This window comes from Stegostoma tigrinum, chromosome 2 (assembly GCF_030684315.1).
Source record: "Stegostoma tigrinum isolate sSteTig4 chromosome 2, sSteTig4.hap1, whole genome shotgun sequence".
Lineage (NCBI taxonomy): Eukaryota > Metazoa > Chordata > Chondrichthyes > Orectolobiformes > Stegostomatidae > Stegostoma > Stegostoma tigrinum.
Window position 1 is genome coordinate 106,642,993 of NC_081355.1, and position 26,792 is coordinate 106,669,784.

Below are 26,792 nucleotides of genomic sequence, written 5' to 3' on the forward strand. Positions count from 1 at the left end.
CAAATTCTTTCTCCTGATTCTGTTTGGAAGTTGAATCAGTTTTATACTAGCTCAAATGCATCTGCATCTAATGTGATGTCAAATTATTCTAATGACTGACCCCTGCAGGAAAGACTAGTGAGTGAACTGAATGACCAAGTTCATTATTCATCAAACAGTATTTCCATTTTGTTAGAACCGTTTAACTTAGTTACTTATTGTATTTATGCTTCAGAAATTATTATTGCATCTTGCACCACAATCCTACATACTGATGGGAATGTAGATTCTCCGGTGTCGATGGCCTTAATAACTCCAAGAATTAAGTTCCAGAAACCAGTGGTCCAGTAAGTCTGTTTTGTTCCATGAAAACAATGAATTGTGTAAGCACATTGACAAAACAGAAGCCCAAGCAGAATGTTTTCAATACTCTGTAATTTGAATGGTGGGGAAATGTAAAGTCTATTCACCAAGATCTATATCACAACACATTCATTCTAAACCTTTTGCAGTGCAGGTAAACACCTGGCAAACTGTTAGAAGCTCTGCTTTTTATCCTGATTTCTGTCTCTCTTGCAGAGAATAAACAAAACAGAGAATCAGATTATTCTTACAAATAATTTGTCCAGAATTTTAACTGCAAGCGAGGTCAAAGGTTGGTGTTTTAGCAGAGTTAGGTTGTGAGCTCAACATGATCCTGCCTACTCCTGTGTTTGATCTGCGTGGATTTGTGAGTAGTAAGATACTGCTCCTCTCTCAGGAAGTTGTTAAAATATGGAATTACGTAATGGTGGGTCAGATTTATTATGATTCCACCCTATGCGTGTAGTATTTTCTTCCCTAGTCACTATCCTTCATGATGGATATTAGCTTTATCTGTGTAACATTTATGTGAGTGCTGCATTTGGCCTGATGGTTTATGTTTGAATGTTATGAGTTTACAATTACATATTTCAGAAACTAAACCTTTAACCTTCAATGGCATAAATTTAGTCTGTGCTGTAACATGTTTTTGATATTTTGATATTAAAGTTTTCTGAATCTGTGTTGGTGTAGATTTGCCAGGAAATTGCCAGAGTTATAAATCGGGGATTTATGTTTGATTAGTAAATGTTATGTTTGTCCCTGCCAAGCAAACACAAGTAATGTTGAATGGTGTTGCTAGGATGTAGGGAAATGGATTGCCAAGCGCTGTGTCCTGTTTTCAAAGTTGAGTCGTCATGAAGATGTTTATGTAGATTTGCAGATCCTTTGCATTATGCACCATTATCAGTTTGTCATGGTCAGTATGTAGAAGGAAGTCTATGAAATTGGGAGCATTACTCAATGAATAAATTACATTTGAATTATGTACAATAAGGAATAGAAAGTTATCAGCAACTAAAAGATCTTTCTTATAAGTACAAAATTAGAAAAGTCTTGCATAATGTGCAAGTGTATGGCACATGTGCTAGGTTTAAATTTTGACAGTTAAAACACCATTGCTTGATTATATGTTAGTAGTTTCCAGTCCTCCTTTACACTGTATATAACTGTAAGTACAGCAATAAGATTCAGTTTTTGTTATTTTTTTTCCCCATGTCTTCCTATCGAAACAGCAATGTCTGAAAGCCAAAGAAGCTACAGAAGATATGGAGCTGGCCATAATTAGGACTCGACAGTGCGTGAGTGAGCTGAGGAGAGAAGTAAGTATTATCTAGTTCTGAAGCATTGGAGCAATCTGAAAACAGCAGGAGATGCAAGCAGTCAGCTCTGCATCTAAATCCAAGAGCTCTGATATAACCTTACAGCCAATTTGTGATACTGGTTGGAAATATCAGCAGCAAATGTTCTTTCCCATTGCTGAAATCAATCAGAATCACAGTGAGATTGGTAATGATGAGATGAAGATGTTGACAAGAATGCAAGGATGCTGAACTGTTGGCTTTGTTAGTTTTCCTGCTTCAAAATGGCTTTTAGGTTTTTATTGGATCTAAGGAAATTACCTTTATTTCTTAATCAGCTGAAATATGATCTTGGGCAAATTTGTAAATGTAAATGATAATTGAGCATTGTTGTTGATAGAATTCTGCCACTAATAATTAGGTAAATGAACTATAACTGAATTTTTGTATCCATCTGCAACTTTCTTCCAGTTTGTATGCTGTGCCTTCAGCTGACTTGTGAAGGAACATCCATTTGTCTCAGCAATTGATTTCTTGTTTCTTTAAGATTAAAATATAAATAAAAAATGCAAATATATCATGTTTACTTTTTTGAATACAATGCTGTGTTAGATATTCTAGCTCAATATATGTTTTGAGGCTTCCTTTGTATTTTTGTGCTGGTTAGAGAGTCTGATGGGAGGTCTGTGTATTCAATTTTTAAAACTTTTTAAAATTTACATTATATCTAAATGTATGTAATAAGATATAATAAGATTTAGTTTTTGTTATGTCTTTTTCCCATGTCTTCCTGTCGAAACAGCAATGTTTGTTTTAGCATTTTTAAGCATGTTCCACTAAGTTACAGTATACAGATACAGGATTAATGTGCTTTCCAGTTCTCCCAAAATGGGACCTTCTTCTTCAGATCTTGTACAACATTCATTTCTTTTACTAACCCTCCTTGTATTCTGTCTGGATGGTGGTGAATTTGTGGAACTTATTACTATAGAGGACTCTGTATGCAAAGTCATAGAGTGTATTTAAGACAGAGATAGATAGGTTCTTGATTAGTAGGGGGATCAAGGGTTACTGGGACAATACAGGAGAATGAAGTTGAGAAATACATCAGCCCTGATCGAATGGTGGGGCAGACTCAAAGGGCTAAATGGCCTGATTCTACTCTTACATCAGGAGTTGACAATTTAGTGCTAATTTAAAATAAAGTACCAGCAGGTTCTCCAGGTTTGTATCTGATGTGAATTTTTTAAGCTTGCTGCAACACATTTTACTCTGTCTTTTACCACTAATCAGGAAAAGAGAAAGAAACTTTTGTACAGTTCCTGTCTGAATTCAAATCTCGATCCTTCTGCACTGTACCTGCCGCACCCACCGCTCAAATGTGCTTGGATCTAAAAATGAGCAATTGCCACTTTTTTCACACTATCAAGTAAAAGTCATTAAACATTATAATTGTATTTTTCTGTTGGGTTATTACACTTTAAAAAAAATCCTTGTTTCACATAGATTGGGTTTGAATCCTAATACTTCAGGAATATATATGTAATTATTCTCACAAGTAGTTTAAGGCTGTTTAAGATGGTATGAATGGTACTATTTAGATTGCCAATTAAGAAGGAGGCACTTTATTTCTTTGCTCTAATAAAGTATTTTTGGTGCAGTGCTGCATGTTAATTCTTCGGTAATTATTCTTCAGCTTCAAAATACAGCCGTGGAATCAGCAGGGGAACTTCTGAAGTGCTATACAGAGCATGTGGTCCTCAAGGCACTGAAAGTATCGGGTGTTGAAGCAAATTTGGAAGCATTAGCTGAGTGTACCTGTAAACTCTCTGAACAGAAGGATCAACTTGCTGAGGTAGGAAGTTGAAATAAATGCTTGAGCAAGGGGAACCCCTTACACTTGATGGGAAATTGTTCTATCTTGAAAATACTGTATGTGTCGTAAATTTTAGTTGTTAACCTGGAATCCCTGACTTCAAAGTGTCCACAAGGAAATCTCATAGGGTTCACTAGATCATTATGTTTTTCAGGATTTATGGATCATTTTGTTACAGAAACAGTGTTCCATACTTGTTTCCTATTGATAGCTGACCTTAGTTCTGTAAAAGAGTTTTGGATGTCTGTGAGCATGTCCCCAAGGAATTTAGTAGGTATATTCAAGGGTGTGTCAGTATTTTCAGGGGTTTCCCCAGAATATGTAAATATTAGCAAGGGTTTCCGATAGTATGTTGTTATTAAAAGGGTCTCTGGGACTGTGTAAATAATTGGAAATCTGGCAGTGCTTGCAAGGACCAGGAGAGTGAGGCATTGTGCAAAGCTGCCCTGGGAGCATTTCAATGTTTGTGGCTGGAGGTGTTCCTTGCATTATAGAATTGCAGAATTTACAGCACAGAGACTGTATGATTTAACTTGTTTATTGCCAGTGCTTATACTCCACAAGTGCCACCTCCAAACCCTGCTTCTTTAAGCATGTTAAAATTTTCAGTGCAAATACTACGTATTCAGGTGTAAATCTCTATTTTTTAAATATCTATACATAAAATACACAAATATAAATAGACATGTTATTGTTCCATATGGAGTACATAATCCATGTAGCAAAATGTACTTTAGTGAAGGCGTTTGGTTTTTTAAAAGATAAAACTTTCCTTTAAGTCATTTTTGGTTCTCTAAAATCACATTTCGGATTCATAGATTTCATATTGTTGATACTTAAATATCTTTTTGAATTTATTTTGAACAAGATTGTAGTTGATTCTTGGTGATAGTTTGTAAAACTGCTCAGATGAATATTACAAAATAACTCCTGTTAAGCAATGTTGTCTTTCAGAACTGGCCGAGAGGCAGGTGCTGAATCTATGTATCTTAATAGTTATAAAGTGGAAGCGTGAAATTTTCCATTTTGGGAGAATAGAAAAATAGAAAAACATAACTTAACAAAATAAAAATTAAGAAATTTGCAGAATGTTGGAATACAGAGGAATTTGAGTGCCCTTCCATATGAGTCAAAATGTTAATAAGTACTACAAGTAATGAGAAAAGCAAATGGTATGTCATAATTATTGCAAAGAATTTGGCATTTAATAGTATCCTGCTGCAATTATATAGCAATGTCACATCTGAAGTACTGCACTCAGTTAGGAACTGTTCGTTCAGCAGTAACCACCGCACTCAGCATAAGCATTCCATGAAACTTCTGGATGTCTCCTATGGATTCAGCGTAGGATTAGCTGTTCTGACAGCAGAAAGAAACGTGTGTCTACTTTCACCTTGGAATTCTGATATCCACTGGATTTAGCACTGCATTCAAATAATTAGACCAAGGTGTATCTAAGGCATGTGATAAACATCTGTCCATGCAGAAGCTATTGTGTTAAACCACCATTGTGCCTAATTACAAATGAGGAGAAGTTTTTGTATTACTGAGTGAATTTGATTAGCTAAGAAGCTCTGAGGAAATATTAGCCTTGTTGGATTGCCACAATGTGTTCTTTCTCAACAGCACACTGTTCAGCCTCCACCCTCACCAGTTCCAAATCTGCCTTCTCATGGAAGGTGAAATTAAAAATGGCATCAGGTATTTTCTCTGGTTATCGATAGTCTCCAGTCTTCAAAAAGACACAAAATGTACTTTTGAATTGAATGTAATGTTTAGTTCTTTGTGAAACGCTGACCGTACAGCAGTATCACAGTTAAATATGGCATGTTAACTTGCTACAATGTCAGGCAACAATTACACACAATATGTATTTTAAAGTCCTGAGAAAGGGTCACTCAACCTGAAAGGTTAACTCTGCTCTCTCTCCACAGATGCTGTCAGACCTGTTTTCCAGCAATTTCCGATTTTGCTTTTAATTTCCAGCATCCACAGTTCTTTGGATTTTTTAAAATTTATTTTAATGCCTTTAGCAGCTACAGTGTGTAAGAAAAACATGAGAGACGTGTAAGCTGTGCAACAAATGTTGATGCGTTCTATATTTTATTGCTGATTCTGCACATTTTTGAGAGCATTATATTTCTGCCAAGCATAGTCTGCACTCTTCTTTATTGTAGAAAATCGTTTTTTCAACTGTTGCTGTGTCTGTAGTTGTGTGGACAGTATTCACTCTGTTGCATGCTGCCCAATTTGAATTCCAAGGACCCTCCTCTCTCTCATCTTTTATGTCAGTGTAATCCCATCAGAAGCAGCAGTTCCAGCATTCATCACTGGATTGGACTGCTTGGCCTCAGCGGCAATCACAAATCCAGTCCTTTAAGAGATACTGATGTCTCTGTTCCCTGTATACCTGCAGTTATTACACTCTGCACACTCCTGGAATTTTCTGAGGGAACGTGTGTGAATTATTTTATCTGGTAGTATTGTTAAATCATTTAGTTACACAGAAACTTTCATAGTATTGGCACTCCATGTTCACAATATATGAAAAGACACATTCAGGCTTCTTGTACTTAAGCATTTTCAGATAGCCATGAATATGGAATGAACCCACTAACTTGCCCAGTCAAGACAATTACACTGGCTCATTGAAACAAATCTGACTGGGACAGCAAAATGTGCTTTAACTTAAAACAGGGATCAACTGAAAGGGGACACTATCGTAAAAGAGGTTGCAACTGAAAGGAGCATCAGTATAAAATGTTGGCAGAAGGGTAGGCTTGGTGCAGTGTAAAGGAAGGGAATGCAATTTAAAGGGAGTGCTTGTCTGGGACATGGGAGGCATCCTGGGGAATCAATGCATCAAACTGTTTTATTAAAAAAAAATTCCAAAGAACTATGGATGTTGGAAATGTGAAACAAAAACAGAAATTACTGGCGGATCTCAGCAGGCCTGGCAGCATCTGTGGGAAGAAAACAGAGTTTTTAGTCTAATCACCCCTCTTCAGAGCTACAATTTTGAAAGCTGCTGAGTTTCCCAACAATTTCTGTTTTAGAATTTTTTGGTGTTGGTTCATAAGATGTGGGCATCACAGGCTGGACCAGAGTATTAACATTCAGAGTCCCTAATTTCCCAGAGTTTTGACATTAAGAGTCAACCACATTGTTGTGGGCCTGGGCTCACATGTAGTCCAGACTGGGTAAAAATGGCAGATTTCCTTCTCTAAAATCCATTTGTGGACCGGATGGTTCTTTACAGCAGTTGACAGTGGTTACATGGTCACTATGCAACTGAGATCCACAGTTAGACTTAGAAATTAAACGTCAGCCTCTTAATTCCAGAGTCTTATGTCAATCACTTATTCAATTGATTGTTACAAAGGAAAAAAAAATCAAGGTAATCCCTGCTATTTCTATTAGAATCCCATAAAGATGTCTTGAGATAACACTTGCTCAGAATTCTGATTGGTCATGAGATCCAACCTTATCAGAAATGTTTTGTTTCAGGACATGTGTTAGAAATATGTAGAATAATGGCCAATGCTATCCAGTGTTTTTCAGTTCAAAGTGATTTTTCAAAAGAGAGAAAGCACTACTCCTACAATATTCAATATGCTTCTTAAGAGTTTATACGGTTGTTAAACAGCAATTTCTTACAACTATTGCCAACTTAAAAAGGAAATGTCCTCTAATCTTGTTACAGAGATAGTAGCAACTGCCAATGCTAGAGAATCTGAAATAATGAGGTGTAGAGCTGGATGAACACAGCAGGCCAAGCAGAATCAGAGGGAGCAGCTTTCCTGCTCCTCTGATGCTGCTTGGCCTGCTGTGTTTGTCCTACAATATTGTTTATTCTCTACTTGGTAGTTCAGTAGAGAGATTAGATGAAAAAAAGTTTAAGATATAAAGAGAGATTAGATTAGATTCCCTACGGTGTGGGAACAGGCTGTTTGGCCCAACAAGTCCACACTGCCCCTTGCAGCATCCCACCCAGACCCATCCCCCTATAACCCACACACCCCTGAACACTATGGACAGTTTAGCATGGCCAGTCCACCTAGTCTGCACATCTTTGGACTGTGGGAGGAAACCGGAGCACCCGGGGGAAACCCACACAGACATGGGGAGAATGTGCAAACTCAACACAGACAGTCACCCGAGCCTGGAACCGAACCCAGGTCCCTGGCGCTGTGAGGCTGCAGTGCTAACCACTGAGCCACTGTGACACCCAAGAGAGAAGTTACAAGCTCCATACAAGAGAATGAATGAAGTTTAAGACGTAGTTGGTGAAAGCAGCATTACACTTCTCGAATGGGAGAGATATTCTTCAGTTTTATGTTTTATTTTAAATAATTCATCAAATTCAAACTGGATCCAGAGGTCAGAAGCAGCTCTGCTGAACATGTGTATTTAAAGAAGCATTGGATTCCGTCTGTGGACATCAATGATAAGGAATGCTGATAATATTTAATACCATGTTATGCCCTATAGCAATTACTTGCACATTGTGTGACTTGCTTGACCACTCATGAAGACTTTAAGCCTAAATAACATAATGCAGACTTTTGCATGGATAAGAGTGAGTCAGTGTGATGGTATACTTCAGTGAAAGATGTTTATGAATCAATTGGGTTCTCATAGTCACTTTTTTCTGATGCTAGCCCACAATTACAATATTTTAGAACTACAGTTTTGAAGCATGGTTGCTCAGTTGTCAGTCCAATCACATCAAACACAACATTCCCTCACTTCCACAAGCACAACTGCAACATGCATCTTGTGTGCAAGTTACTTAATTAATTTTCTAAGTAACAGAACCTAGTTAAATGTCAATTACTGGAAAAGGTTTAAAAGTTGTCTCAATTATAGTTTGAAATCTGACTGTTTTTTGATAACTGTAAAGAGGTCTAGATGTGAAATCCTGTGACATTGTGTTTCCACTAGACGTCTCGATTACTGCGGCATGTGTCAGGAACAGAACCCTTGGAGATTACTTGTTTACATGCAGAAGAAACATTTCAGGTTATTGGTCCACAGGTACGGAAGTTTTAACTGGTTTTAAATTTCCCATAATGATTTATTCTGTATGATCTTAAAAAGACCCTCATGATTTATGCGGCCCTATTCGAGAATATGGATTTATTTATTTTAGATTAATCAAAAATATATTATTGCTTATAATGGCTTTTGTACTTTACTTTCCCAGTCATCCAATAGCAGGCATCAGCTGCAACTCAAAGGGCAATTTGTAGACAATCTACTCCCACTTTCTAGTTAACTTGCTTCTGGGCCAATGACAAGAAGGTAAATAAGTGAAGATGATGATGAGATTGTCAAATTTTTCCTTATTTGGTCAGCATTTCCTCAAACTAGTTGGATTAGACTCATTCACTCAAGTGAAGAAATAAAGAATCATAGAACCATAGAAAATAGGAATAGGCCATTCAGCCTTTCAAACCTGCTGTATTATTCAATATAATTGTGGTTGATCGTCCAACTCAGTACCCTATTCCTGCTTCCACCCTATACCATTTGAACCCATTAGCCCTCAGAACTATATTAAACTCCTTCTTGAAAACATTCACTGTTTTGGCTGCAACAGCTTTCTATAGTAGAGAATTCCACAGGCTCACCACTTTTTGCATGAAGAAATTGCACCTCATCTCAGTCCTGAATGGCCTGCCCCATGTCCTACTGTGATTCCTGGTTCCAAATTTCCAGTCATTAGGAACATCCATCATGTGTGTACACTGTCAAGTCCTTTTAGAATGTCATAGATTCTTGGCTGCCATTAGTTCTCTCTCCATGTCAGTACTTTTCCCCCAGTTCCCTGTGCTGTAACTTTCTAATCTCTCATTTTAAGACCTTATTGAATGCCTTCTAAAAGTCTAAGTAAATAGCATCCATTGGCTCCCCCTTATTAACTCTGCTAGTTACATCCTGATAATTCTAGTAGATTTGTCAAGCAAAATTACCCTTTCATAAAGCCATGCTGACTCTGTCCAATCCTGTGACTGTTCCAATTATTCAGCTATTAATTCTTTTATAATTGAGTCTAGCATTTTCCTCACTATGAATGCCGGACTAACTAGACTATAATTTCCTACATTCTGTGTACCACCTCTTTCAAATAGAGAAATTACATTAGCTATCCTTCAATCCATTAGAGCTGTTTTAGAGTCTATAGAACCTTGAAAGATGAACTCCAATGCATCTACTATTTCTATGATGACTTCCTGAAGTATTCTTGGATGTAGATTATTGTGCCCTGGAGATTTATCAACCATCAGTCCCAACAATTTCCTTCTCATACTTTTTTTTTATTCCTCTATGTCACTAAACCCTGTATTTCTCAACATTTTTGGAACATTGCTCATGTCTTCCTTTGAAGACAGAAGAAATAACATGTATTTAACTAAACTGCCATTCCTTTTTTCCCAGCTATAATTTCCCCTGTTTGACTGTAAGAGACTTACATTTGTGTTTATACATTTTTTCTCTTCATATACCATTAGAAGCTTTTACAATCAGTTTGTATGTTTCTCATAAACTTACTTTTATATTGTCTTTTTATAATTTGTTAATCAATCCCTTTCTCTTTTTTTGAAGCCGAAACCGCTGCCAATCCTCAGGTCTGCTGCTTTTTGTTTGGCCAATATGTTTGCCTTTCCTTGGATCTAATAATAGCCTTAATTTTCCTTGTCAGCCATAATTGGGCCATCTTTCCTGTTTTATTTTTGTGCCAGACATGAATGATCAATTATTGCAGTTCATCCATGAGCTTTTTAAATGTAAAATGTCGAGATTTGCACCAGTTTTCTATTTTAATCTTTGTACCAAAAAGTGAAAAGATCTTTCATAACTGTTGTGTATCAGTGAGTCCACTGAAGTGAAAGCACGACTTAGCTTCAGACCTAAGCACTTATACTATCACTTCCAAATCCAGGAACGTTTCAACACTCTCGATTCTAAGGCCTCTTACCTTCACATCCTCAATAGTATTCAGTACATAATAGACCTCCTTTATACTGCCAACTGATATCCTGTTTTGTTCACAGATAATTTCTGCTGCACAGACCTTGGCTCTTCATCCTTCTAGTAAGATTGCCAAAGAAAACCTAGATGTATTTTGTGAGGCATGGGAATCGCAACTGAACGATATGTCCATTCTGCTGAAAGAAATTAATGATGTGTTTGAAGGACGAAGAGGTAAATAGTCTGACTTTGAGCTTCAGGTATTCTCTCTATTTTATATAATTTTTCAGTTGGGTTGTGCAATATGTGGGTTTTAACTGAGGAAGAACATTACAGCACAAAAAGCACAAGAATTTAGGTAACGTACTTGAAATAACAGACAATGAAATTAGCTGTTCTAAATATCAGCTGTGAAAGGCTAGAGCTTTATCACAATTTAAAAAGGATGCCCCAAGGCATCAGTTGACAAGACATTGAAACTCAAGAGTAAGCTTTTTACCTCATTTGGTAGAATGACTAAAATGTTTCTAGAAGTTCATGTCAAAGAAATGTTGAGTGGTAGAATTTGAGTCTGAAAAAGGCCCGGACAGTTTTCTGTGTTATTATTGATTGGACGAAATATAGATGCCTTATAGTGGTATAATTACTACAATTTTATTGAGGGGGGATGATTAGAAAACATTTTTATCTGTGAAATTTGCTTGTGATGATTGCTTCCCTTTATAAAATAGTGAATGTAGCAATTTGATTTTTTTAATTGCTGTCCTTCCCAATGAATGGGATCACCTTCACATGTTACACTTTTGGATATTTTCTCTGGTTGGTAAGTTTGACTGGAATTTATATCAGGTTCTTTTGATGTGCACAGAGTTTTGTCTGAGCAAAATGCTATCCATTTAGAGTTGGTTCTCTTTGTCTAAGACAAGGATACTGTTTCATAGCCACCATTTATTTGAAAACAGTATGACTAAAAATAAAATTTGTACGAGAGGTAAAAGCAAAATATTACTGATGCTGCAGAGTTGAAATAAAAACAAGAAGTGATGGAAATACTAAGCAGATCTGGCACCATCTTTGAAGAGGTAAGCAGGGTTAATAACTTGACTAATATAACTTCTTGAAACATAATCAATTGAATGTTAATTCTGACTCTCCTTTCATTGTTGCTATGACACCTGTGGAAGTACTTTCAGCACTTTCTGTTTTTAATTTGAACATGGTATAGACTTTTCTTTTGCATAGTGTTTGAGAGTAGACCATAATTTACAGCGTATTGGTCCCAAGTACAGGTGGCATTGAATCTCCATTGTTCACTTCAATGAACTTATTAAATCATGGGGAGAAGTCACTAGTTATCCCCATAAAAGATTATAAATTTTGACTGGTACCCACAAAATCTCTCAGGAATTGAAAAGTTGCTATGTTTAGAGCTTTGTTGTACGAAGCACAAGACTACCAGGAATGTTTACACCATAGCTTTCAAGGGGTGCAGTTAGCTCAAGCATAGAGGCCCAAATTTTCACTCCTGAGGTGCATGCTCAGACTCATGGAATTTCAGAACTAACTTCATCAATCCTGGTAAAAGTGTCTCTGAGTAACAGAATCTTTGTTACGGCAGTGACAGGAGGGGATGATATGTTTGGGAGGCAGGCATTTATTGTCCATCCCTAGTTGCCTTTGAGAAAGAGATGGTGAACTATTTTCTTGAATGGCTGCAGTCCATTTGCAGTACCCACAGTGTGATTCGGGAGGGAGTTCCAGAACTTTGACCTATCGTCAGTGAAGGAACGGTGATTTATTTCCAGTGGCCTCGTGCTGCACTGTAACAATTCTGTGATCTTGGCCCAGCAACTCCAAAGAAATGGTAGTATATTTCCGAGACAGAACAGAGAGTGGCTTGGAGGGGACCTTGTAAGTGATGTAATTCCCATGTGTTTGCTGCCCTTGTCTTCCTGAAAGTAGTTGTGGTTTCAAAGGTGCTATTCAACAAGTCTTGATGAATTTCTGCAGTGCATTTTGTAAATGGAAAACACTGCTGCTGTTGAGCATTGATAGCAGAGGAAGTGGATATGGTGCTAATCAAGTGGGCTGGTTTGCCCTGAAATGTGTCAAGCATCTTGAGTGTTAGTGAAGATGCACTCATCCAGGTAAGTAGAGGCTATTCCATCATGCTCCTGAATTGTGCCTTGTAGATGGCGGGGAGGTTTTGGACAATCAGGAAATGAATTATTTTCAGCAAGGTTCCTAGCCTCCGAGATTCTGTTGTAGTCGCAGTAATTATTCATCTAGTCCAGTTCAGATCCTGCTGTCCCTGGAAAATGTTTTGACAGCTGCCATGCGGATTATGAACTATTAAGGCAGTGCTGTTTTTACGTTAGGCCCTTGAGCCCTCATCCCTCCTTCGTTGCCAATTCATGCCGTTATGCATCTCCAATGGGTCTAGTGCCAATTTAGTTATAACTCATGCCCAACAGTGGCCCCCCTTTTTGCCTTACGCCTTCTGCAATTATGGGCAGACCACTGGAGCCATGCTGAGATGCAATAAAATAAATATCTAAAACTTGCATCACATTATATGTGTGATATACATGTATCAAGCAAGTATAAACCATTGATGAAAGCCAATTTAAGTGAACTCAAATACATAATTCCCTATAAAAATAAACATATATATTCATAGTTCCACATCAAAGACAGATAATCCTGCAATAATTTCTTGCAGCCATCGAACTGTCATAATTATATGCTACAGAAGCAGGCCAGCAGTAATTACACTATAATGATAGCACTTGAGGTTATGTCAAAAAAACAGGTATTGAATTTGGAAGTACAGATTTATTCTTTTCTTCAACTCAACAGCAAGTCATTTGCTCAAAATTATTCTCAGATTTTAAAGGGGAGGGGACTTAAATAACCTGACCATTTCCCAGACCTTAGCATTTTGTGAGCATTCACGTAAACTGTTCAAAGTTATACATCGTGCATTGTAGGTAATGGACTTTATCATCAAGTTCAAATGGCTCTGCTCAGTTAGAATTCCCATTATGTGTGAATCACTTTCTCCTGTACACTAATGGCTAAAATAGGATCCGTCAGAAATGAGAACGAGATTTCTGGATGCCTCTGGGACAAAACATAACTGGATTCAGCACTTCTCATCGGAAGATCAGAAGAGGGATGCTGGACAGACAGCTCAGGCTTAATTATTGCAAAGAGAGAGCTCAAGGAGACAGCAAGGGTAGGTAGAGGCAGGAAATTTTAAGATGGGCTTTTGGAAAAAGGTGCAATTGAAATGTTGAAGAGGTAGTATTTTCTGAACATCAGAACTGGCCTGGTGGAGAGAAATGGTCTTTTGCTTGATATGTACTTTCTCAACTTATCAACCCAGTATTCCATCTGCAATGTTGATCAGAATTGGCACTGAAATAAAGTAAGAACAATAAGTGTTAGAGCAAGAAGTTCAAAGAACTTTGAGTGACAGTGATTAAAAAGTAAAACAAATACATTGAACATTATCTAGGAGTAAAAATAGCTAATTTAAGATAAAGGGGATATAGATACTGGCCAAAAGAAATCAACTTGTATAACATTACTTGTTGATATGGATGGTTTAGGAAGTAGGTGTACGTGTTCCCTACTCAGGCCGTGATAAAAGGAGCATCCTTGATATGCACATACAGATGCGCCCAGTGTTACTTCGTGACCAGGTAGAAAATAACAATGTGGAAACCCATCACAAACCTTGTCCTGGTTGTGTTGTGTTTTCCCACGATTCTGCCTCTGTTTTCAACAATGTAGGGATGACAGCGAGGGTCAGGAGTGGATAAGCAAAAAGTTACATCACACTAATGATTCTCCATGGTACACCATCTCCACCTACTGGTACACAAGAAGTACTTTAGAGCCCTGAGTTTGCAATGTCCATAAATTGATAAGGTAGCACCAACTCTTATGTAGAGTTGTAATATGATTTTGCATTAATCTCCTCACAAAACGCAAGAATTATTACAGTGCAGAAACAGGCCATTCAGCCCATCCTGCCTGTGCTGATTCTATAATCTAGTCTGGCTCTATTAATTAGTGCCAACCAATGACTTCTCCTCAAATCCTTGCAACTCATTACTATCCAAAAACACATCTAATGTCCTCTTGAATGCCTCATTTGAACCTGCCTCCACTACATTTTCAGGTAGTGTGTTCCATAACAACTCGCTGTGTGAACAAGTTTTGTTTCTACATTATCCTTGCTTCATTTGTTTAAATCTGCACCCTCTCCTTTTGTTTACATGTGGAAACAGCTTCACTGTATCTATTCTGTTCAACCTGCTTGTGATTTGAAAATCTCCTCTCGTCCTGCTCTCTTCACAGGCAACTGTCCCTACTTCTTTAAAGAGTCCTTGTAGTTGAAGTTTCTCAGCATTGGAACCATTCCAGTAAATTGCTTCTGTACTCTCTTCAATATATTTCCATCTTTTGTATGATAAATCACCCACAACTGTACACAATACTCCAGCTGAGATCTCAGAATCGTCTTACGTAAAAACATAGAAAAATAGAAGATAGGAGCAGGAGGAGGCCTTTCAGCCCTTCAAGCCAGCTCCGCTATTCTTCACAGTCAGGGCTGATCGTCCAACTCAACAGCCTAATACTGCTTTCACCCAATAACCTTTGATCCCATTTTCCCCAATTGATATGTCCAGCTGCCTCTTGAATACATTCAATGTTTTGGCATCAACTACTTCCTGTGGTAGTGAATTCCACAGGTCTCACCACTCAGTGAAATGAAGAAATGTCTCCTCTTCTTGTTCAAGTTCAACATCACTTCCTTGCTTTGTTAGTTTTTGCCCTATTAATAAAGCTAAGAAAGCTGCATGCTGTAATTTCTGTTACCTCCACCTGTCCTGCCACCTTCAGTGATCTGCACAAAGATACAGGTCCCTCTGACCCTGCACCCTCTTCAGCATTGTACCCATTATGTTAAATCGTATCTGTGTTACACATAACCACCTCTGATCACATGCTTCAATCACTGCGCTCTCCAGTAACCCATCCAGTAGCCTTGGAACCTCAGTTGTACCATACTATTTCATTGTCCTTTCCTTGTGACTTACAGGAAGGTTACGATTTTATGCAACTTCACACCTTTGAGGGACTTCAAAGTTTTACAGCTGATGAATAACCATTTAAGTGTAACTCTTGTTTTTTTTAATTTAAAAAATATACTTTATTCATAGAACATAAAAAATAAACATATTTACACACCTACCTGATCATGCTAGCTGCTTCGGGTTACCCTGGGGGTACATACACCAACTAAAAGAAAAAAGCAAAAACAAAAGAAAACCCCGGTTGTCATCTCCCCGCACAGTCCCCGTTGGCCCCCTGACCAGTTAGGGAAGGCGCCAGCTGGGCCCAGTTGCCAAGTAGGGCCTCTATTATACCAAGAACCAAGAACCAAGAAAATTACAGCACAGGAACAGGCCCTTCGGCCCTCCAAGCCTGCGCCGATCAAGATCCTCTGTCTAACCTGTCATCTATTTTCTAACGGTCTGTGTCCATTTGCTCCCTGCCCATCCATGTACCTGTCCAAATATATCTTAAAAGACACTAACTTTCCACGCATATCTCCCTTCAATTTTCCTCCTCTCACTTTGAACTCATGACCCCTAGTAATTGAATCCCCCACTCTGGGAAAAAGCTTCTCCACCCTGTCTATACCCCTCACGATTTTGCAGACCTCAGCCAGGGCCCACCTCAATCTCCGTCTTTCTAATGAAAATAATCCTAATCTCCTCAACCTCTCTTCATAACTAGTGCCCTCCATAACAGGCAACATCCTGGTGACCCTCCTCTGCACCCTCTCCAAAGCATCCACATCCTTTTGGTAATGTGGCGACCAGAACTGCACACAGTACTCCACATGTGGCCGAACCAAAGTCCTGTACAACTGTAACATGACCTGCCAACTCTTGTACTCAATACCCTGCCCAATGAAGGAAAGCATGCCGTATGCCTTCTTGTCCACCCTACTATATTATGTTCCGGGAAGTGTAACTCCTGTTATGTAAGAGCATGAAAAAGCCAAGTATAAAAGAAAGCCACTGTGCCTAAAGAAACTGATTTTTCTAGGAACATTACTGTCCACTGTTGCATCTGGGTAAATTATTTTTATGGCCAAGGTTCTTATGTCCATTATAATAAAATGTGAGGCTGGATGAACACAGCAGGCCAAGCAGCATCTCAGGAGCACAAAAGCTGACGTTTCGGGCCTAGACCCTTCACCAGAGAGGGCCTAGGCCTCTCTGATGAAGGGTCTAGGCCCGAAACGTCAGCTTTTGTGCTCCTGAGATGCTGCTTGGCCTGCTGTGTTCATCCAGCCTCACATTTTATTATCTTGGAATCTCCAGCATCTGCAGTTCCCATTATCTCTTTCTTATGTCCATTACCTCACTTGGTAGATAATTTCAATATTTATCATTCTTGTCTTGCAGAAAGAGAGAAACATTTTATTAAAGTAATTTGCAAGAATTCCAATATAATGTGAATGATGTGGAAGTGATGTGAATGGTGGTTGGGGTCACCAATGCTTTGACTATTGCCATACTGCCTCACATTATCAACTCCAATTTAGACAGGCATGTATTAAGTGCAGCCAGCCAATTGTACAGCCTTTCTGATGAGCAGTGTTATTAACTTACTCTACAATGTGTCACATGCATTTGAAAGATGCCACATTTCTTAAAATTACATGTTTTTAAAAAAGTGTTTTATCTTTGCGTTTGTTGAAACTATACAGAAAGTCAAACCCCAATGTTTGTTTGTTCTCAATATGCAAAGACTGCTGAAATCCAGACTGCTTTAGTAACTGTCTATGTGCATAAAGATATTTTAATGAATAAAGTATATTTTTGCAATAAAAAATACACGTCCAGTAAAAAGCAGAGGAAAGAGTTTCACAAATATACGCCAAGAGTTCATGCAGTACTATCCAAACAGAATTTCAAGGCTATACAGCAACATCTCTTTTTGGGTGAGAGGGAAGGTATTGAGAACGGTGGGGAAAAAATGTTTTGATCTGGTCAGGTGACGTCAGGGAACTTTTGAAAAGGTGGCTAATTCTTTACAATGGCATATTTAAGAAGTAAAAGCTATTACATTTTGTGGGTAAGACACCACAATGTACTGGATTTGAGGAAATAGATCCTGATTATGGGGAAAAATATTTTTAGGACGAAGTTGGTGAAAATTGCTTCATTCATTTTAACAAACCTTTGACCCTAAGTAACAACTTATAAACCCGTGTAAACTAATAAATGATGTTCATTACATTGGAAATTCATAATTTATTGCAACAAAAATGATTATGTATAACATTAACATTAACGGTTGAGATGTAGTGGAATGAACTAGAAATTTCCTGTAACTCTTTATTCTTAATATATCTTTAGTTATTTTGTTCTTATTCAATGGTTTATTTGCATCTGTTTCCCCAGGTGAGAAGCGCGCATACCTTTCGCTGCCGAGACCAGGGGTGAGTTTTTTAAAAAATTTTTAACTTAAAATCTTCATCTCAAAATTCATAAAATGTCACAAACTACAGGGTAATTTTGACTTAACATAATATTGGTGATGACTCACAGACCATTTTACATCTCTCCTGTTTTGCAGTTTTGTAGTAGTTAATATTAGCCTGAATTCTAAAACACCTCGTTATCTGTTACAGATAAGAAGTAATTTCTGTAAGCACAATTTATGAGCTTAAATATTTGTGCTTTTTATGTTTGCGCATTGTGTAGATTAGTGTGCCGGAAATGAATGGTTAACTCTCAATTGTATTGATCACTGGGAGATCTAAGATACTCAAGGTGTCCTCCTGCCTTCTCCAAAACACACTAATACAACAGTGTCATGCTGAAATATACAAAAATAAAACTGAATTTCCTTTATGATGGTCATATCTCGAGTTTGTTGTTATACCCAGTATTTGCGTATTATATGGACCACTCCTGGAGTGATTGTTGACAGCAGCAAACTGACTACCAATTAAAGAAACATTGGGCAACAATAATTAAGACGTGAGATCAATTATTATTTAACCATTTCCCACAAGTTATTGGTGAGTAATAACAGCATGTACTGGGTAGGAGATCAATATTGAAAAATGTATTACATGCTTCGCGATTCTGACATTCCTGATAATCACGATTTTAAGTGAAACATTGGTTTCCATAGGAACCAATGTCAAAACTCTAATTAGACTCCGTTGACCTTATTGAAAAAGAAACAGATATTAAAACATAATCTCAAAGTTGAAATATATTATATTACTGTGTACAAAAGTAGGAATTTAACAATGAAATACTGTTTAAACTAACAAAAGTTGAAAAGCATGAAAGAACAATGTAACTATTACTTCCAGTGCTTCCTTCCCACTAGTGACTGGCTTCCTGAGACTCCTGTTCCGTGATTCTCTTGGTCTCTGCTCTTTGACATTTGGGTTGTGCCCTCTCCCCAATTCCAGACTTCCCAACACCATTCCGGGCTACTGCTACTTCCATTTCTTGGACTTCGCAATCAAGATTCATGTTCATTCAGAAGCTGGTACTCAGTTTGGAAGTGACAGTCCTGGTTAATCAGTGGTTCTATTTAAAAGCTGCCAGTCACCCCATACCTCTCCTGAACCTTTACTGTGAGTGAGAGCTTTTATTCATTCATGAGGTGATGGTATCACTGTTTATTGCACTTCCCTGATCCCGGAGGGCAGTTAAGATTGCAGTGGATCTGGAGTCACATGTAGGCCAGACCAGGTAAGGATGGCAGTTTCCTTCCATAAAGGACATCAGTGAACCAGATTTTTTTTTCCGACAATCAACAGTGGATTCATGGTCACTGTTATTTTTATTGAATTCAAATTTCACCATCTGCAATGGCAGGATTTGACCTCTGATTCCCAGAACATTACGTGGGTCTCTGGATTAATGGCACAGCATAATACCACGAGGGAGGATAGAAGAGCAGCGAGGCAGGAGCAATTTTCAGAGACACTTTCAAACTAAAGGATTGAAAAAGACCCAAAAACACTGAACCTTCAGAGTGATTGTTTCCATGACATTGTGGCTCCAGCTTTAGATCAAATCTGAATCTTGATAAGGGAGGCAGATCCAAGAGAGGGAAGCAGCATGTGAGTGAGTCAGGGACAGAGGAGAGGCCACAACTCGGAGGTTGGGGAAGACTGGAGGCCACAACTCCAAAGCCAGGGAAGGAGGAGACGTTGCATCTTGAAGGTCAAGATCGGAGGAAACGCCAGTTGAGTTAGATAGGAAACAATATTAAAGCGAATCTTGAGGTGCTCAACAAGATTTCAAGCCCCATTAACTTACTGACATTAAAGAAAAAGAATACTGAGCAGTGCAACTTTAAGGGAGGACTTTCTGTACATGTGACCTATGCCAGGAAAGAATAGCTAATGTTGCATGAAGTGCTGCTGTGCAGCCCCTTATGCCGCCTTGAACCATTGCAGACTATTTGGTGGAGGTAAACCCACAGTGCCTTTAGGGAGGGAATTCCAGGATTTTGACCCACAGACAGTGAAGGAACAGCAATATATTTTCAAGTCAAGAAGTAAGTAGTTTGGAGGGGAACTTACAGGTGATGGTGTTCCCATTTGGCTGCTGCCCTTGTCCTTCTAGATGGAAATGGTTGTGCATTTGCAAGGTGCTATTGAAGGATCTTTGGTGAATTTCACAGTGCATTTTGTAGATGGTACACACTGCTGCTACTAAGTACTGGTAGTGGAGGGAGTGGATGTTTCTGGATTTGGTGCCAATCAAGTGGGCTGGTTTATCCTGGATGGTGTCAAGTTCCTTGAGTGTTGTTGGTGCTGCATTCATCCAGGCAAGTGGGGAGTATTCAATCGCATTCCAGACTTATGTATTATAGATAGTAGACAGTCTTTGGAAAGCCAGGAGATGTGTTACACCTTGCAGGATTCCTAGTTTCTAACCTGCTATTGTAGTCGTAGTATTTATAAACTCGTTATTCCACTTTTTAGTCAATGGTGACCTCAGGATGTTGATAGGAGGAGGAACCAGAAATGGTAATGCCATTGAATGTCAAGGGACTATGATTCGATTCTCTCTTTTTGCAGATTGTCATTGCCTAGCACTTGGTACTTTCCTTATGGACTGCATTAGTACCTGATGAGTTACAAATGAATACTTTACATTCCTCAGCGAACATCTCTAATTCTGATGTTATGATGCAGGGCATGTCATTGATGAAGCTTGTGACATGCTCAAATCCAGTACAAAACTAAGCACTCTTTTGCAAATTGTAGCTAATTTTTTTGAAATTATCACATCAGTGACATCATGTGTTGCAAATAACATATAACTGATAGGCCCTTCCATTGAATACAAACAAATCCATTCCTCAATATTCCCAACGTTTGCTTAAGAAACTGACATATCCCATGAGAGAATTTTAAAAATACTATTTCTCAATTTAACCAGAAGTTCACTGTGTAAAGTTTACTTTCAAATCATTTTTGGCTATTTAGTATCAGGATATTCCTGCAGATTGTTTGAAAATGTGGTAAACCCATGTTAATTGCAATCAAGTTAGCATAAATGTATCTTAAATGTAACAAGGAATATGGTGTCGTTTAAAGTCTTCTGGTGTAGAAACCATTCGCTATCTTCCAGCTGTTTCTCTAACTAAATAAATTATAATGTATGTAAATGGTGATATACAAAAATGAATATCTTTCACTTCATTTTTTTTGTTTGTTCCAGAAACATACTGCAAATTTGAAGACTGTTAAAGCTGTAAAGTTAGATGCTGAGGTAAGACTTTTAGTTCTGATTTGTAAAGATTGATTATTTTGCAGGAAGAAATTGGATAATTGGATGACTCTGTCAAAGAAATAACATTGATATGATGGGCTGAATGGTCATCCCTATTGAACGATTCTTTAAACAATAATGGAGAAATAGGCTCGCTTTGCCTGTCAAAAGTAGAGATACATTTTTCCGTACTAAAACAGCTTTATTTTTCCTGCATTTGCTGACCATCATCTAGAAGGAAAATGTTTATTTTATTGCAGGAACAGGCTAAGATAGCAAAATTAGGTTTGGAGCTGCGTTTACACACATCTGACATAGATGCAGAAACAGAAAGGTGGGAAGACCAAGATAATGAAATTCTTCGTCAAGCACAGACTATGTCCAGCATGGCATATTCTATGTATTTATTCACAAGGTAAGATTGACTCTAAAATCAGCCTTTTAGAAATAGTTTGCTTTTTTTAAAAAAGTACTTTTAATTTCTTTTAAATATATGAAAAATAAATTAGTTGAAAATGATTAACCAGGCATTTTCTATTTGACTTTTAGCGGATACAAGAGCCTACAGTGCTAAATTGTCTCATTGACCAATATCAACCAGGCATTTTCTGCCTTGCAGCATGGCTGATAAGGAGGAATACATGGTACATCACAGGCCCACCGTGATTAACTTTCAGTCCTTTTATAAAAACAATTGGGAATTGAGGACTATGGGCTTGTGGTAACCTGTTTGTTGTTTTGTTTGTGTACCACTTGTCTGTGAGAATTACCCAATAATGAAACCAGCTGAATCATGATCACAATCTGGGACATTCCTTTATTGTACTTTATTGTGGGTTTTGCTGGCTGATCCAGCACTTATTGACAGTCCTTAATTTCCCTTGTGAAGGTGAGCTGCCTTCTTGAACAACTGCAGTCCATTTTGTGTAGGTATACTCACAATGCTGTTTAGGGAGCATGCTCCAGGTCTTTGACTTGTATATTCCCAATCCTCCTCCTTTACTTAGCAATCAGCAAGGGTGATCTGTCTGTATCACAATACTTACAGGGTTCTTTTCTGAACAAATTTCTTACAGCTGTTTTGCTTTTATTGAAGATTTCCTCCAATGATCCTGTTAAATAAGGAAAGATGTTTTTAAAAAGACATTGGGAATAAACAGAAGAAACCTCCCACAACAGCATACACAAAATATTAGAGAGCTTGTGACTCTCATGTTTGTAGCTTTTTTGTAATTTGACTTACACAGATGTGGGAGGTGTTACATTAAACAGTACCTCTGTCCTTATAAATCAACACATCACTAAATTATGGTGAGCAATGAAACAGAAATTCATAGAATCCTTAGAGTGTGGAAGCAGGCTATTCAACCCATCAAACCCAGACTGACTCAACTCCCCACCCTATCCCTGTATCCCCACATTTCCCATTGGCTAATCCACCTAGCCCGCCCAACTATGGGCAATTTAGCATGGCCAATTCACCTAACCTGCACATCTTTAGACTTTAGGAGGAAACCCACACGGAGAGAGCATGCAAACTCCATACACGCAGTTTCCTAAGGGTGGATTTGAACCTGGGTCACTGGCTCTGTGAGGCAGCAGTGCTGACCACTGAACTACTGTGACACCCAGTATCTGTAGTATAATAATTTGAAACGGCTCCATCAATTGCTTGGTAAAATATTTTCACACTGACTTTCTTTCCCCCCTTTCAGTGTGGTAGTAGTTGACTCTCTTCAGTAATTTCCTAAAAACAGCTAGGATTGGAAACTAGCCATAACAATTTCTTCCCACTCTGTCACATTAACACATTCATGTCGCATCACATTGCTTCACCGTGCGCATAGATCTTTAAAATGTCACAAACAGGTGCAGAAAATAATCAAGACCGCTAATGGAATGCTGTCCTTTATACCTAGAGAATTGGAGCACAAGGATGCTGCAGTTTTACAAAATCCTGGTTAGATCTCGCTTAAAGTATGTGCACCATACTTTAGGAAGGATATATTGGGCTTGGAGAAAATACAACATAGAATTGTTACCTGGATTTCAGGGATTGAGGAGAGATTAGGCAAAGTGGGTCTCTTTTATTTGGAATTTGGAAGTTTAAGGAGTGACCTAATCAAAGTCTTCAGGATATTATCAGGAAATGATGGGCAAAATAAAGATAAACTAATTCCACTAGTTGGAGATTCTAGAACTGGGGTGTACGGTCTGAGAATTCAGGCCAGACCTTCACCCCCAACACCTCCCCACAGCCCTAAGGCACCTTCCCCTATAAACGGCAAAGGTGTAACACCTGCCCCTTTACTTCCTCCCTCCCCAGTATCCAAGGGCCCAAGCATACATTCCAGGTGAAGCAACACTTCACCTGCACTTCGCAGAATCCCACTACTGCATTTGCTGCTCACAATGTGGTCTCTTCTACATTGGGGAAATGAAGCATAGACTTGATGACCACTTCACAGAACATCTACGTTCTGCTCGCAAAAAAGATGCAGAACTACCTATTGCCTGCCACTTCAATGCACCAGCCTGCTCCCTGGCCAACATCTCTGTCTCTGGCTTGCTGCAGTGATCTAGCGAAGCCCAACACAAGCTGGAAGAGCAACACCTCATTTTCTGCTTGGGGATCCTACAGCCCTCCAGACTCAATATTGTGTTCAATAATTTTAGGGCCTAAACTCTCCCATGTCCCAGCACCCCCAAACTCACACACCAGGCCTTGTAACCACATAGCCTGTCATTACACACTCCCTGTTGTTAGTTACTAACAGTCCCCATTAACAACTATTCACCCTCCCAGTCTGATCGTTAGCAACTCCTTTGTCTGTCCAACTAGCTTCCTCTCTCCTAGGGCTCTATCGTATTGTTTACTCCCCACCCCACCCACCTCCCTATTTTCTACATGTAAACTGACATTTACCCAGCCACCAGCAGTTCTGAGGAAGGGTCACCAGACCTGAAACATTAACTCTGTTTTTTTTCCTTCACAGATGCCGCCAGACCTGCTGAGCTTTTGAAGCAACTTTGTTTTTGTTCCTGAAATAATAGGAACTGCAGATGGTGGAGAATCCGAGATAACAAAGTGTGGAGCTGGATGAACACAGCAGGCCAAGTAGCATCTCAGGAGCAGGAAAGTTGATGAAGGGTCTAGGCCCAAAACGTCAGATTTTTTGCTCCTAAGATGCTGCTTGGCCTGCTATGCTCATCCAGCTTCACACCTTGTTATCTTGTTTTTGTTCCTGTTTTATTTCGGGATAGATGTTAGGAAGCACGTCCACATGAAGGGCAGTAGATTTTTGAAATTCTCTTCTACAAATAGCAGTGGATGATCGATCAGTTGTTAACTTTAAATCTGAGTTAGATAAATTTTTGTTAAGTGAGGTATTAAGGAACATGGGCTAAAGGCTAAAGGCATGATCTCATTGAATGGTAGAACAGTCTTGAGCCTAGGCCTGTTCCTGTGTTCCTCTGTTTGTAGTACATTTTATGAGCACGATCATCAATGTACATTGTTATGTTCATTCGATATTTGCCATTTTAAATCCACTCATTAAATATCATATTTAAACCCTTAACAATTTTAACATGAACATTCCTATTTTATCCAGAGGAGAAGGCCTTTTGAAAACAACACAGGATTTATTTCACCAGGCAGAAGTAAGTAGATTGTTTGCTATCTGTTCATATTGTATTTGAATTGATCCTGGACCTTTCTACAATTGAAACAGTTTAGAAAAGTAATTGCTTATTAGTGCCATATTTTTCTCCTGAAAATTGCATTTGAATGTGTTGTAACCCAGTTAATATCATGTTAATTGTTTTTTGGAGACAAAAGATGTAGCTTTGTGTAAATGTAAGTATTTTACATTAATATTGTGGTCTATGAACTGGTTTGAGCAACACACACTTGTTGGTTAAGTGAGGTGAGATTGTATAGATAAAATAGCAGGAGTGGCCATTTTGTATCTTTTTAATGTCATGCAACCATTCTGCAGCAGGAATGAAGTTCTTTGTTCAGCTGCAGTATCCATGCTCCCAAATTCCAAAGTAGAAGTAAAATAATAAAAGGTCACTGTAGTTTATGCTGAAAATAGCTATTTCATGACTGCTGAGGAGGAACATGAAACTCTGGTAATGGCAGGGGGGAGAGGGGGGCAGAGATGGGGAATGGTGATGGCTCGCTTGATTCCTCTTTGTGAGTACATACTATACGGTCACATATCTCTGACAGGAGCTCTGGTCACCAAGATTTAGTTTCATTGGGAAATGGGATTGGATATCAAAGCAGGAATGAGAGCTGAAGGGATAGACAGCTATCATTTTTATTATACTCCATTTATGAGCAGAGATAATAGTGAAGGAAACCAGCCCATTCTTTCCCGATGTGAAAGTGTTAGTAGGGGAATAAAATGTAATATCTCCAAATTTGCAGATGACACAAAACTGGATGGGAGAGTAAACTGTGAGGAAGAAGAAAAGATGCGTCTGTGTAGTTTAGGCAAGTTGAGTGAGTGGGCAAATGCATGGGAGATACAGTATAATGTGAATAAACTGAGGTTATCTACTTTCTAGCAAAATCAGGAAGGCAGATTAATATCTGAATGGCAGTAGATTGAATGAGGAGAATGTGCAAAGAGACCTGGGTATACCAGTTGCTGAACGTAAGTGTGAAGGTGCAGCAGGCAGTAGAGGGTATGAATATAAGAGCAGGGATGTTTTGCTTCACTTATGCAGGGCTTCTGTAACACCACACCTGGAATATTATGTGCAATTTTAGTCTCCTTATCTGGAGGAATATGCCCTTGATATAGAGGGAGTGCAGTGAGAGTTTACCAGACTAATCCAGTGATGTCGGGGCCGTCAAACAAGGAGAGATTGAATCAGTTCAGGTCACATTTGCTGGAGTTCAAAAGAATGAGAAGGGTTCTCACAGAAACTTATAAAACTCTAACAGGGCTCCACAGGGTGGATGGAGAAAGAAAGAATGTTTCTGATGGAGGGCAGAGCCCAGAACCAGGTATCACAGTTGAGGAATATGCAGTAAACCATTTAGGACTGAGATGAGGAGAAATTTCTTCTTGAGAGTAGTGAGCCTGTGGAATACTCTGTCACAGAAAGCAATTGAGGCCAAAACATTGTGTGATTTTAAGAAGGAGCTGGATATATCACTTAGAGCTAAAGAGATCAAAGGACATGGGGAAAATCAGGGATGACAAGGTGTGGAGCTGGATGAACACAGCAGGCCAAGCAGCATCATCGGAGCAGGAAATTTTCTGCTTGGCCTGCTGTGTTCATCCAGCTCTACACCTTGTCATCTCGGATTCTCCAGCATCTGCAGTTTCTATTATCTCTGGGGAAAATCAAGAATAGGTTATTAAGTTGGATGATCAGCCATGATCAGAATGAATGGAGGAACATGCTTGAAGGGCCAACTCCTGCTCTTGGTTT

At 38.7% G+C, this 26,792-nt stretch overlaps 1 protein-coding gene across 5 annotated transcripts in view; it reads left to right on the forward strand.

Annotated features, from left to right (window-relative positions):
- ctnnal1 (catenin (cadherin-associated protein), alpha-like 1) overlaps positions 1-26,792 on the forward strand; it is a 311,456-nt gene that overhangs the window by 273,581 nt on the left and 11,083 nt on the right. For all 5 annotated transcript variants that reach the window (XM_059638327.1, XM_048554131.2, XM_059638321.1 and 2 more), the window contains 8 exons: positions 1,578-1,664; positions 3,340-3,498; positions 8,464-8,556; positions 10,578-10,728; positions 17,988-18,025; positions 21,288-21,338; positions 21,599-21,753; positions 24,953-25,001. In XM_059638327.1, the coding sequence (XP_059494310.1) occupies positions 1,578-1,664; positions 3,340-3,498; positions 8,464-8,556; positions 10,578-10,728; positions 17,988-18,025; positions 21,288-21,338; positions 21,599-21,753; positions 24,953-25,001 (783 nt within the window). The remainder of the gene's footprint in view (positions 1-1,577; positions 1,665-3,339; positions 3,499-8,463; positions 8,557-10,577; positions 10,729-17,987; positions 18,026-21,287; positions 21,339-21,598; positions 21,754-24,952; positions 25,002-26,792) is intronic.